The 13383-nt window shown below is 35.6% G+C and overlaps 2 protein-coding genes across 11 annotated transcripts in view; both read left to right on the top strand.

Moving 5' to 3' along the window:
• mcf2l2 (MCF.2 cell line derived transforming sequence-like 2) overlaps positions 1 to 10373 on the top strand; it is a 76673-nt gene extending 66300 nt beyond the window's left edge. For 5 of the 6 annotated variants that reach the window (XM_084100580.1, XM_084100579.1, XM_084100582.1 and 2 more), the window contains 5 exons: positions 808 to 897; positions 1159 to 1274; positions 2288 to 2403; positions 5145 to 5239; positions 8380 to 10373. In XM_084100580.1, the coding sequence (XP_083956706.1) occupies positions 808 to 897; positions 1159 to 1274; positions 2288 to 2403; positions 5145 to 5239; positions 8380 to 8444 (482 nt within the window). In that variant the 3' untranslated portion in view covers positions 8445 to 10373. The remainder of the gene's footprint in view (positions 1 to 807; positions 898 to 1158; positions 1275 to 2287; positions 2404 to 5144; positions 5240 to 8379) is intronic. The other variant, XM_084100583.1, reaches the window with a different exon arrangement.
• Positions 10374 to 11720: 1347 nt separating this feature from the next.
• The window catches only part of ect2 (epithelial cell transforming 2), a 31869-nt gene continuing 30206 nt past the window's right edge, over positions 11721 to 13383 (top strand). For 2 of the 5 annotated variants that reach the window (XM_084101570.1, XM_084101571.1), the window contains exons 1-3: positions 11745 to 12053; positions 12600 to 12781; positions 12938 to 13017. In XM_084101570.1, coding sequence (XP_083957696.1) covers positions 12649 to 12781; positions 12938 to 13017 — 213 coding nt within the window. In that variant the 5' untranslated portion in view covers positions 11745 to 12053; positions 12600 to 12648. Of the gene's footprint in view, positions 12054 to 12599; positions 12782 to 12937; positions 13018 to 13383 lie in introns of all 5 variants that reach the window. The other 3 variants (XM_084101569.1, XM_084101568.1, XM_084101572.1) reach the window with 2 other exon arrangements.

The following is a 13383-nucleotide window of genomic DNA, read 5'->3' as shown; positions in this document are numbered from 1 at the left end:
CTAATTTTAAAATATAAAATGTATTATATTTATAATATTATATTTATTATTTACATCTATAACAGGGCTCAATAGAAAACAAAATACATTATAATGAATGGTATAATGTTTACATTTTTACACGAATTTATCATTTTATAAATTGCGTTATTATTAAAAAAGAATTGTAATTAATTTAAAATAGATTTGTACATGCATTTCTTACATGCTAATATTTTCTTACATGCTAATATTTATTTTACTTGTTTCAGTATTTTTTCATTGAATATTTATTAAGTTAATCTTGACTAAAATCTGCAAGAACAGTCTGAAATTATACAGCTATTATAACCCTACGAGAAAGTCCAAGAAAGCCATAAATTAATAAACACTTTAACTGAAAAATGATGGCATGGATGGCCAAACATTACTGATTTGTCATTTCCAACCCATTCTTACAGATGCTACAAACACTTTTTGAAAAAGCCTTATCTGTTGTTTAGCCTGCATTAATCTACCAGATTTCAAGCTTGTTTTGATCTATTCTGATTTCAAGTGTTTATGCTTGCGCCGTGGTGTTGTGGTGGTGGCTTTCAGTTCAGATCAAGCGTGTATCATCCTCCAAATCTGTCTTTTCCCTCTGTTGTGCTGCTCTCTATTTGTCGGATAAGGTTATGTGTACATTTCAGGGTGCGAGTGACTTCCTGTTGCTATTTTGACATTTGTTTTGGCAGTTAACTGTGGCTGATTTGTGCATGAGGTTTTGTTTCACATGCATCGCTACTATCATAGAGGTCATGTTTGATAAAACAGTGAATTTTCTCACAGACACCGTACGAGGTTCACTTCCCGCTGAGAGCAAAAGTAAAGGTACCGCCGGTACCAAGCCCGCTGTGCCGAGGTCTGCGTCTCAACCAGGTAATCATGTGAAAACAGGCAGTGATATGCCAATCATATTGGGTTCTCTCAGGTGTTTTCGTCTATTTTCATTCCTCATTCGATGCCTGACAGTGACAGAATCAGTCAGAGTTATTTTCATTGAGTGCTTCAACATCTTGTCTTCCTTTCACAGAAGATTTTTTTCCTTTTTTTTCCCGGCAAACTCAAGCACTATTCCCCGAGTGTCGTCTCTCGTAAGGTTTTTACTGAATGATGTTAACTCGTGTGTATTATTTCCAGGATGGAGTCAACGGCGTCTGCCATCAATGGACGCTGAGGATTTTGAGACCATTCCTTCTAGTGCTGAAGAACTCTCCATTTCCTCAGATGGAGAGGATGAAGGACATAACAAAAACGTAAACGTCTTCATCCACATTTTGTCCACATATCTCACCTTCCAATTTTGTATTGAGGGACAAAAAATATTATAGGATAATACTAAAAAATAGAGTTTCTGCCATTACTCTCATTTAATCTCCCATGTCAATAATAGTAATAATAATTATTAATATTTTAATATAAAAATGTAAATTTTTGCATTTATTTAATATACATTTTAAATTATTTTTAAATATCACTTACTATTTACTTTTTCACACACATTAAATATTTTCACAGAATATTACGGTTCCTTTTTAAGAAATTGGCAAGAATACCCGTAGTTTAAAATGAAAACAATTTGACTAAATTCATATGGATTACTTTTACAATCTCTTTATGAACTATTTGAAGCGTCAAAGTGGTAGTTGCGTATAAGTCAATGGAGGGACAGAAATCTCTCAGATTTCATCAAAAATCTCTTTATTTGTATTGCGAAGATGAACGAAAATCTTACAGGTTTGGAACCACACCTACTCAATGTAATTGAGTAATTAATGACAAAATTTAAATTTTTGGGTGAACTATCCCTTTAACTGTCCCTTTAAAATAAAAAAAATTATTTTTTTTTGCTGATTTTAAGTGAGCTCAGATAAAAGATAGCAACATTTTACAGTTAATACAGAAAGGAGGCCAGATTATCTTTGACTCTTAAACACCCAGAGGAGTGTCTCTGTGTTTAATCCTGCCTGATGCATGAGGAGTGGAGATCTGCTTCAGAAGTGAGGCTTAATAGCAGCTATTCAGCATAAAGTCATTCAGAACCTCTTTAATGGTGGCTAGAGGGAATTAAACTGCACATACATGGTTCCTACCACCAGAGGGCATCCTTGAATAAACAACTGATGAGATTTCTCTGATAAGAATGACTAAATGCAGGCGTTTGTATGAATCTAACTTTTCCTGCCCATTTCCTCCCAGTTCCAATAAACACAATATCTGGTGCCATGACCCTGAAATAAATTATGCATATCTTTGTCTCTCTCTTAAGGGGGATAATGATCGCTATCAGGTGCAGCTGACGTACGAGTCGGGAACCGCTCAGGATCTTTCCGTAGAGGCTGGAGAGTTAGTACAATTCCTGGAAGAGTCAGAGAATGGCCACTGGTGAGTAATGAGGAAAGCCTCCAGCCAGATATATACCTGCAGGAGTCACATGATGCAGTCGTTCAAGATGGCTTCACTAAAAACCTGACAATCACTAACGAAACTCTCACGTAGTTCATTTTGTTTGAGGTCTCATTGTTAATGTCATTATTCAAAGGTTTTGCTTTTAAATACCCCACACAGTCAAAATAGGAGTTTCATGAAAATGTTATCAGAATCAGTAATTTGTTGATTTTATTCAACCAAGCCATTCTCTATTTAGAAATTGGGCCTTTAAATTAGGTCTTTTTTTTTTTTTTTTTTGTCCGGATCGGTTTATTATGATGTGTCTATTTTTATTTTTTATAAGAAAAGTAATTTTTGTCAGGGTGATAAACCTGCCCTGATGTTAATGAAGAAAAGAAAAAAGCTCATTAAATAAATTATATTCTTGAAGAGAACAAAATATATTTCACCAAAACTGCTTCACTGCTTATGAATATTTGAAAAACCCAAAAGGCATGTAGAGCAACCGACAGGCAGGAAACACGTTAAAAAGCATAAAAAGCATAGAACAGGAAATTATATTCCAGAGACACCTTCAGACCACCTAAAGTCCCTTAAAATATTTTTTATCCTCTCTTTAATTTTTAAAATATACCTTTTTATGATGGGCAAGTCCCAACACACACATACATATGTATATAACGCCTTGGGTAAGTTACCCCAAAAAAAGTAATTTATTTACAAGCTATTACTGTACTAATTACTATTTCTAAAAGTATTCTCATATCAACCTCGACCAGCTGAACAATACAAGGATATAGACACGAAACTGGACTTTTAATTCTTTCAAATAAACAAAATGCAATTGCATAAATTATTCTTGAACTAACCAAAGTGTGTAAAGAGAAGATTATATTAATTACATACAGTTTAACATGACATTTTTATGCTAAATGCACTATTGTTTTATATAGAACTGTTGTACAGTATTTAATGCAATCACATCAGAAGTTAACTGTAATTAAATTACAGGAAATAAGAGTAATCCTTTACCTTTTCAAGAGAAAAGATATTATATATATATAATTTCTTAAAAAAAAAAAAAAAAAAATATATATATATATATATATATATATATATATATATATATATATATTTTTTTTTTTATTTTTATTTTTTTTTTAAGAAATTATATATATATAATATCTTTTCTCTTATATAAACATGAATGTACTCATCTTAATGATATAATATTAATGAAAATCTTTTATTATGCCAAATGGCATTTTCAGAGTTGTTAAATTGAAACTTCCCTAAAAATGGTTGGTGAAACCAACATTTCTAAGTGTATTTTTAAGAAATTGGCTATTTTTTCTACTTTATTATTCTTTTTACACCCTTATTTTTCATTTACCCAATTGATGAAAAGATGAAAGAGAGGTTTCACAGGGTTCTAATACTTTTGGGGGTGCTAAATACCACCTAATCTAACATTTCTTCACTAAAATGAAAAAGCCAGCCATATTCTGAAGTATCTCATACATATTTAATCTTGAAAACTGTCTCCAGTCATTTTTCTGCTTTGTAGAGTGTTTCAAAGTTTTCTTTGCTCACCAATCAACCCCCTAAAACCCTTCACAAGAAGTTTTCAGGCTTTCATGGATGTGGATGTTTTGACATTGTGCAGAGTCAAGCTAAAGTTAAGGTAGCTTGAACCACAGGATGCTAGAGTTTGCTCAGTTGTGTCAGGAGGAGTGTATGCAATACACAGCCAAAAAACTTGTTGTGGTTGGGCTGTACTGTCTACATTCATATTTTATTCGCCAATATCACAACATAATCCCAGTATCCCACAGTATAACCAATAAAACTCAGTTTTAACCTACAAAATCATGTGCAACTTTTATAGTGTACTCTTATTAAACTTGACCCAAGTTTTTTTTAAGTCAGTTTAATGTAATTTAAGTTGAAATGACTTAAACATCAGCACCAGCTATTCTTTTTACAGTGTGATCTCCTAGAATCAGGGATTAAATCGACAGTTATTTCTTATTTCAGCTTTTTCCCCCGATGCACTCAATGTACGAATTCGCTCACTCGTTTTCATTCACTCCTTTAAGTCGACTATATTAGTGAAGTAATGTAGGGAATAGTGAATGAGGTTATAGGGGGTGATTTCGAAAACAGCTTTAGTTTTTAGATTTTCCTCCTATCTCAATTTTCCCATTACCATATTCCTTTATGGGCTCCGTAAAAAAAAAAAAAAAAAAAAAAAGAAGCCTAACTGAATAAATGTAGCTTAACCTATAACTATTACAGCCATAGGTGCACAACACTAAAATGTACAGAGCAAAGACATTTTTAACTGCAACTAAATTCACGAAACTGCTCCTGACCACAAGGGGGCAGTGTCAACTTGGAAAACGTGCTAAGTCAATGTTTTGGATTTAAGTTGACTAAATATACGTTTTAGATCAGACGTTTGTCCATTACAATGTTATGGTCTTGCTGGAAACACGTAGGTCAGATTTGGATATCTAGTAGTCAGCTGAGTTTCTGTTGTGATGTGGCTTAATTTTTTGCTTAGTACATTGTTTTGTGTTGTGGGCCACCATATATAACAGGTCCATCAAACCTCTTTCGTCATTTGAATGAAAATTCCAAGGAATCAGCCAATCATATTGAGCCCTTGTTGAGCTCCAGGTCCTCTATGTTCGTGCTGCCGTTGAAGATGAACACTGTCTCTCATGTTCTAGGCTAGTCAAGAACCTTAGAACTCAGAAGACAGGACTGGTGCCACCCACTGTCCTGCAGTCCACAGCAGAAGAAGTAGACCTTTACAGTAACTCTGGTACCGCACACCAATCCCAGGAGGAGCAGCAGAAGGGCATGACTGACATCACCACTCTGAACACACTTAGTTCAGACTGATGGTCACCATAAAATTCATTCAGATATATTTAGCGCATACTTTATGAGGGTTACATCTTTTATGGCGATGCATTAGATGATGCACTTTGACCTCTCATGTCACTCAGTCCCTTCTCGCTCTTACACATCTTACATGTGAATGCACACAAGACACCGTCGTGAAACATACCGGCTGTAATTTGAGATCTAGGTCAGTGAACGGCGAGACTGACGGAGGCACCTGTTTGCAGTCTGCTTTTTTTTCCTCTTTTTTAAGAGGTGTGCATGACATCACCTCCACAGGCATGCACTTCATTCCATGAAACCTTGGCGTGCTCATTATGCCACTCTCCGTCTTGTTTGACTGGTTTTCTCAGACTTTTGCTATACTAATAACAAGGTGCTGCATATAAAGCTTTGACTAAGAGCAGAGGCAGCTCTGGACTCAACTCTATGGATGTTTGCCCTGTTAACACTGACCACAAAATATATGCATACAGTAAATATACAGTAAAAACTGTAATATATTTGTAATATAAAACTGTAACTGTAATATAGTAATATATTTCAAATATATTGATTAAAACAGTTGTGCTGCTTAATATTTTTCAGAATTTATAGCAAAAAAATTCAAGATTATTTGATTAATTAATTTTAAAAGAAAAACATTGATTAGATTTTTTTTGTGACAATGTTAAAAGTCTAAAAATATATACATTTTTATTACTATTTTTAATGTTTTTAAAAGAAGTCTCTCAAGTCTGCATTTATTTAATCAAAAATACATAAAAATACAGTAATATTGTGAAATATTATTACAATCTAAAATAATGTTTTTCTATTTTAATATACTTTAATATATAATATATTTCTGTGATGCAAAGCTGAATTTTCAGCATCATTACTCCAGTCTTCAGTGTCACATGATCCTTCAGAAAGCATTCAAATATTCTGATTTGATGTTCAATTATCAATTATCAATGTTGGAAACAGTTGTGCTGCTTAAAGGGATACTTCACCGATTAGCATTAGCTTTTATCAGTAGAATTAGCTTTGTATCAGTAGAAACCCGGTAGTATTTTCAAATGATCGTGCTTCCCTCCCTCATGTCCCCATGAGACGAGATATTTCTGTATTGTGTGTCTGGAAAAAAAACTCAGATGACGCAATAATCGTCATTTTGCGTCATCGGAGGCTTTTTTGTCCAGAGGCTAGAGACTACAGCCAGTAGTAGGAGCTAGTTCCGCATGTTTTCAACCCGCCCATAGGAGGTGGGATCTCACGATACAACAGCGTCTTTTCAGTTTCGAGTCAACTAGTAGCCTAGTTGTATCATTTCTTCCGATACTGCCCTCTGTAACCGGTAGGCGTGGCTTGGGCGTGGCCTCGTAGGACAGCGAAGCAAGTGCATTCTGGGAGTTGTTGTCTTTTCATCCACATGAGCCAAAAATACATTTTCTGGCTGTTCTCAGTCTAGAAGGCACCAACTTCTAAATTTTATATTATAATTTTATAATAATTTCACATTTCTACTACATGAATGACCCAATTTAAATAAACATTCATCTTTCCAGCGGCGAAATATCCCTTTAATATTTTTTTGGAACCTGTGATACTTATTTTCAGGATTCATTGATGAATAAATAGTTAAAAAGAGCAGCATTTATTCAAAATATAAATATTTTGTAACAATATACACTACCGTTCAAAAGTTTGAGGTCAGTATTTCTTTTTTCTGTCTTCTGTCCTTGCTGAATAAAAAAAAAAACTTTTATTCAGCAAGGATGTGTTAAATTGATAAATAAAAAAAGTGATGGTAAAGATTTATATTGTTAGAAAAGATATAAAGTAGTCTTAATGATTAAATAAATGATGTTCTTTTAAAGGGATACTCCACTTTTTTTGGAAATAGGCTCATTTTACAACTCCCCCAGAGTTAAACAGTTGAGTTTTACCGTTTTCGAATCCATTCAGCCAAACTCCGGGTCTGGCGGTACCACTTTTAGCATAGCTTAGCATAGATCATTGAATCGGACAGGACCATTCGCATCTCTCTCAAAAAATTTACCAAAGAGTTTCGATATTTTTCCTATTTAAAACTTGACTCTTCTGTAGTTACATCGTGTAAAATGACGGAAAATGTAAAGTTGCGATTTTCTTACATTGGAAGTTACCGAGCTGGGCACTATTTTCAGGCGCTGCATGATATCATTACGCCTGCTGGACTCATGGTACGGCAGCAAAGTTTCTTGATTATTACGCAGGAATGAGAGTATAGTTCCTAGCCATATCAGCCTAGAAAATCGCAACTTTTCATTTTCCGTCGGTCTTAGTACACGATGTAACTACAGAAGAGTCAAGTTTTAAATAGGAAAAATATCGAAACTCTTTGGTCATTTTTTTGAGAGAGATGCTAATGGTCTTGTCCGATTCAATGATCTATGCTAAGCTATGCTAAAAGTGGTACCGCCAGACCCGGAGTTCAGCTGAATGGATTCGAAAATGGTAAAACTCAACTGTTTAACTCTGGGGGAGTTGTAAAATGAGCCTATTTCCAAAAAAAGTGGAGTATCCCTTTAAAACTTTTTATTCATCAAAGAATCCTGAAAAAAAAATATATATTAAGCAGCACAATTGCTTCCAACATTAATACATCAGCATATTAGAATTTGAAGGATCATGTGACCCTGAAGACTGATGAGTAATGATGCTGATAATTCAGCTTTGCCATCACAGAAATCCTTATCCAATAGATTCATCCTTATAGTTGAGCCCTGCAGCTTCAGAATATACTGAAGTGTTTGTATGTTTTTCATGTTGCGCTTCAAGCTTCTTCCACCTGTGCTGACCGTAGCAGGAACAAAACTCCCTCATCCCATTTCAAAAGACGCAAAGCACATTAATCACTCTAAAGTTTTGCGTCTTTGTCATGTCTTTTCTGTTTTCTTTGTATGGATCTTGTCCTTGCTATGATGGAGTGCTGTTGCAAGGTCTGGTTTTGTTTGCCACCTGTTTCCCGTTGCTCTGAATGAAAAGACTGTACGTTACGTAACTAATCTTCTCTTTTTAATTTCATTTCAGATATTTTCAGTGACCTCTGCACCGCTGCCCTTACCAAAACAGAGGACGCAGACGACACATGCTGAACAGCAGATTTGCTCGCTGAACGTCCCGTGATGCGTCCTCGCTTTCCCCATGCTTATACATCATACTCAACAACAGCTTTTTGTAATACCACACAGACACCTTCTCCGCTGAAGGAATATAAACTCTGCTGCTATATGAGCGTTCTGATGAGACCGACCAATCAGAAAAGATTCCGGTCTTTTCTGGCCTTCTCCAGCGCTGACGTCACATTGACAACATTCTGCAGTCGTGAGTCGCAAATTCAGCATGCAGCCTTCGTGCGTTCACTCTGCTGTGCCTTAGCAGCAAATGCAGGGGTATTTGAAGAGAAATATCCAAATATAACCGCAAAGGACCTCTGTGAACACCGGGCGTTGTGCGGGATGATATCAGCACTGAGGTGGCCATTTTGAAAACACTGAGAGAAAGAGACTCAAGACTTCCGTCCTGCTGAAACCTCCACTGAAATGCTATACTTGATTTGTTTTGTTGTTCATGAGACTGTTGGTCAGAAACACAGCACTTTTGATGAATTAATATGTACAATATTTATACTCTCTTTTATATTCTGACATGAAAGTTGCGTAAGCCATCTGTAAAGCTTCGTTGCTCTGCTGTTTGGAAAGCTGAATATCTGTAATCCTTCCTCAAATATTTGCCTCTATACGTGATATATTCATCTCTATCATGGTCTGGTTGTAAATACTCTCGAAACGTAGTAAAAATGTGTAATATTTACAGATTTTTTTTATATATATATTTCAGAAAATGATTGTTGTTGCATAAATATTCCAGCTTTGCTGTTATTTTACAGTACTGCTGTATGAATGTTGTCAGTTTGTGCTAAAGAGTAACCGAATCCAATACAGAAATCAGATGTACTGTATCTTTCCTGCTAATGACATGAAGAACCGGACCGCAGTTTGACAGTGAATGTAGTAATGATGCCAAATGTTCCGTCTCATAACCGTAAATATCCACATATGATTGCGATTTAAATGTAGTCAGTAGTTCTTTCTGATATCTATCTGATCTTATTGAGTTGCTTTATTTGTTTGAATGTAAATATCTAAGTAAGCACAAAGATTTGATATTGAATGCCGATGTAATTCTTGGTATCATCATTCTGTGCATACGTATGTGAATATTTTGCTTTTCACAGCTTCCCTATGGAAAATATTACAGCTGATGTGAATATGTATTACATAACTCTGTAGATTTTCATATGCATAATGAAATACATTCATTGCAAAACCATATGACTTTTCATACGGAGACTATGAAGCCTCAACCGAAGTTTAATAAATATGATGAAAATGTAATAAAATGAACAAAATGTTCTCCGCGGATCTCCTTGAGAACCTTCAGGAACTTCTGATTGAGAGCTGTGTTCCATCAGGCTGTTTTTTGGTTGTAATTGGAAGCTTTGTTTTTAAGAGAGTGTGCAACAGAGAAGAGCCAGTCTGAGGGAAGGACAGCGAGGAGAGAGAGGGACAGGCAAGATTCACTTGGCTTTGTTCTACAGAGGGTGCTTTCAAACTCCCCAAAAACTCCTGAGGGGCGGCAGGAGTAAAGCAGGAGAGAGTGGAGAGAGCGGGACACAAAGACCCAAAGAGATGTGACAAGCATTGAAACCGAATTTTAAAAAAGTGCACTCCAGCAGCCTTCACTTTGGCTTCAGGTGTCTAACGATTTTGAAGACACCTGGCAGTCTATTTATAAGGAGCCGTTCCTGCCCGAAACCAGGCCGGGCAGAATAAAGAATGAAACTTCTGTCAGCAGGAAAGGGGCTGCACTTTTGGATGACCGGAGGGCATTTCAAAGGCTGATAATTGGGCGAGATCACATCAGGACAGTGCAGGATGATAGGTTTTAATCTTTCGGACAAAAAAGTTCACATTTGAGATGTGAGTGAATGCTAAGGAAATAAACTACATTTCATAATTTAATCATGCATTCATTTATTTTCATACATGGTCTTTATTTAGTTTGATTCACCTTATAAAAATTTACTATACCGTATTTTTCATTAAAATACAATTGTTACTACAGTTTTAGTTGCTATAAAACCATATAGGCTAAAAAAATAATAATTGGATTTTCGAATATGGATGCATATTTTTTTATTATATAATATAGCCTACTTTATTTTGATAGTCCACTTTAGACATTCTACTAACTTTGCAACTATAGGCTATGTCAACTAACTCTCATTAGAGTATTAGTGGACTGTCTGCTTAATATCTGCTAACACTTTATTTTGATGATCCTCTGACAGACATTCTACTGACTATAAGTAACTTTGCAAAGTCAACTTATTCTCCTAACCCGAACCCTAACACCTAGCCATAACAGTCTGACAGTCTACTACAGCCTACTAATCTAATGAGAGTTAGTTGACATGTAGTTGAAAAGTTACTTATAGTTAGTAGAATGTCTAAAGTGGACTATCGAAATAAAGTGTAACCAATTAATATAATATAATCAGGGCCATAACCACTATAAACATTGAGGGAGACAAGTCCCCCCAAATATATGGCCAACATTTGATATTCTTGATGCTGCTTTGCTGCACTCCATAATGCACCGCTGTTTGTTGTCAGGATGACAAAACATTATGAAAATATGCTATCATTCATTGACATGATTCATGTAGGCAATTTTATTTGGAATTAGTTTCAATTGATTACTTTGCAACTACAACCTAGGATTTTGCTGTTTTCTTTATTCCCTTAAATTATTTGAGTCCTTTAAAAGACCAGTTACCCCACCCCCCAAAAAAGAGAACTTATAACAATATAATATAATATAATAGGCTATAATATAATAGGCTATAATATAATAGGCTATAATATAATATAATATAATATAATATAATATAATATAGTTTCTACAATACCAAAGAAAATCCCATATTAAGTTATATATTATATTATGAATGGCTATATAGCCTACAATAAATGTATATCGATGGAAACTATGGTTAGCATGGTGAAGTTTGTAAGGCTTAACATAGACTTAAATTTGCCTGAGGCTAAACAATGATTTTCATTGTTTCATTGATTAACATTGTCTTTTAGGTCGCGACTTTTTTGTGTGTTTTAATGAATTACATTGCAATTTTGTGTTTACATCAGTCTCTTGTGTTTTATTCATAATGTTAAATACCGGCAATTAAATAATTGTGTGTCATTCTATCACCGACGGAGCCACAGACTGCATCGCCGTTTGAATTCAAAAGCCAATCAGAGGCGTCGCTTCAGAACTTCCGCCGAGCTCTTCACTCTCAGCCAATCGGCGTTAGGCTCTCATGTTCGCTTGCTTTTTTGAATTCAGAGAGAGATTTGAGCAGAAAACGACCTATCAAATGAGCGTATACAATGGGCTTAAAATTCCAACTAAACTTATTTTCGTAACTTAACCGTATTATTTTGCGCTTTGGGCAAACTTTACGTGTCATTGCGACGACAGCGGTGTTTACGTTTGCAGGCGTTAGTTTTAATCAATAGTTTGACTAACATAACGTTAACCCCAGATTGCTCAGCTGGTTCGGCAACCAGCCGAACTCTCAGTGTTTCTTCATTCACCAGCACATTTTCCAGCACAAATCTGGTCTAGAGTTTTACACGGTAAGTTTTCATTATACATTTGCTTAAAGCTAAACACAAGGCTCTGTTTAAGAAGAAAATCTTTTGTTTAGAAGTTAGCTAGCCACCCCTATGCTAGCGCATGTCATTGAAGTGCATTGCAGCTTCCAATCAGCTGTCATACCATTGCTCTCTAAAAAGCTGACAGATCTTTACAATATGTGAAACTTTATTTCATTACCTATCAAAATGTACACCCTAATGAATATACATGTAATGTTTTGTTACTCAATCGAGGGAGTTAATGAACTGCAGCAGCATTTTATTATTGTAATGCTGCATTCAGAATAATTAACTTACTCATTAGATTTATGCAGCTGGTGAGTTGAATTTTTGATTTTATATATATATATATATATATATATATATATATATATATATATATATATATAAATATATAAATAAAATGCACACACGCATTGATTCTCTTCTCCCTTTATCCTTCATTCCCTCCTAGAAGCTCGATTGATTGTTTCTTATTTTTGTGCCTGTGCTACCCTTGTTCACTACTTTCTCTCTGGCTTCCAGCTTTTGATATTCTGGACAGGACTGGGTCGCCACCCCTTGTCACAGCGCCATGGCTGACAGCAGCATAGTTACTTTAGGGCCGGGCCGCAGCCTGCTGGTGGACTCCTCCGTTTATGACTCCCGGATGGCCGAGACCACAAAGGAGCAATTTTTCTTGGGTCTACACGCAGACGAGACAGAGGGTAAGTGAACCGCCCTCCTTCTCGGTCAACCCTATATCATCTGACATTTCTGTAGTGTGGACCGGTTTGCTGCGCACAAACTTAACAAGAGGTTATTTTCTCCCAGTCTATTTCCATAGAGATTCACCTTTGCCTGTGGTCTTTTCTCTTTTTCAGATGCATTGCCCAGAGTTGAGACCAGGGTGGTGTTGGTGGGGGAGGCCGGCAACATCGAAGAACTTGAGAAAGCCCTTCAGGTACCGTAGAAGAAGCTATTCATATAGATAGATTTCACTGTAGCCATAGCCATATTGTTTTCACTGAGGCAAGAAGAGCTACATTAATGAGATGCATTACTTTAGAACGGTCAGTTCAGTGTGAGCTCTGCTGGAGAAAAGAACTTTTTGAAAATCTGATTAAAAGTAATCAGTTCGTTAACAAGAAGTCATTTTGTGTTGGCCAGCTTTGTGCCCAGTACTATGCATGAAGGATAAACATTAAATTCTTCCGTTTGCCTTACTGAAACAATTTTTGATTTGAATTTTAGGGTCATTTTAAGATAAAAGATACAATTTTTATTCAGAGACACTTGTGTCCTTGACTGATTAAAGATGGTCTGAGCA

The sequence above is a fragment of the Abramis brama genome, assembly GCF_963993115.1.
Source record: "Abramis brama genome assembly, chromosome: 23".
In the NCBI taxonomy this organism is placed as follows: domain Eukaryota; kingdom Metazoa; phylum Chordata; class Actinopteri; order Cypriniformes; family Leuciscidae; genus Abramis; species Abramis brama.
This window is presented reverse-complemented; position numbering and strand designations above follow the sequence as displayed.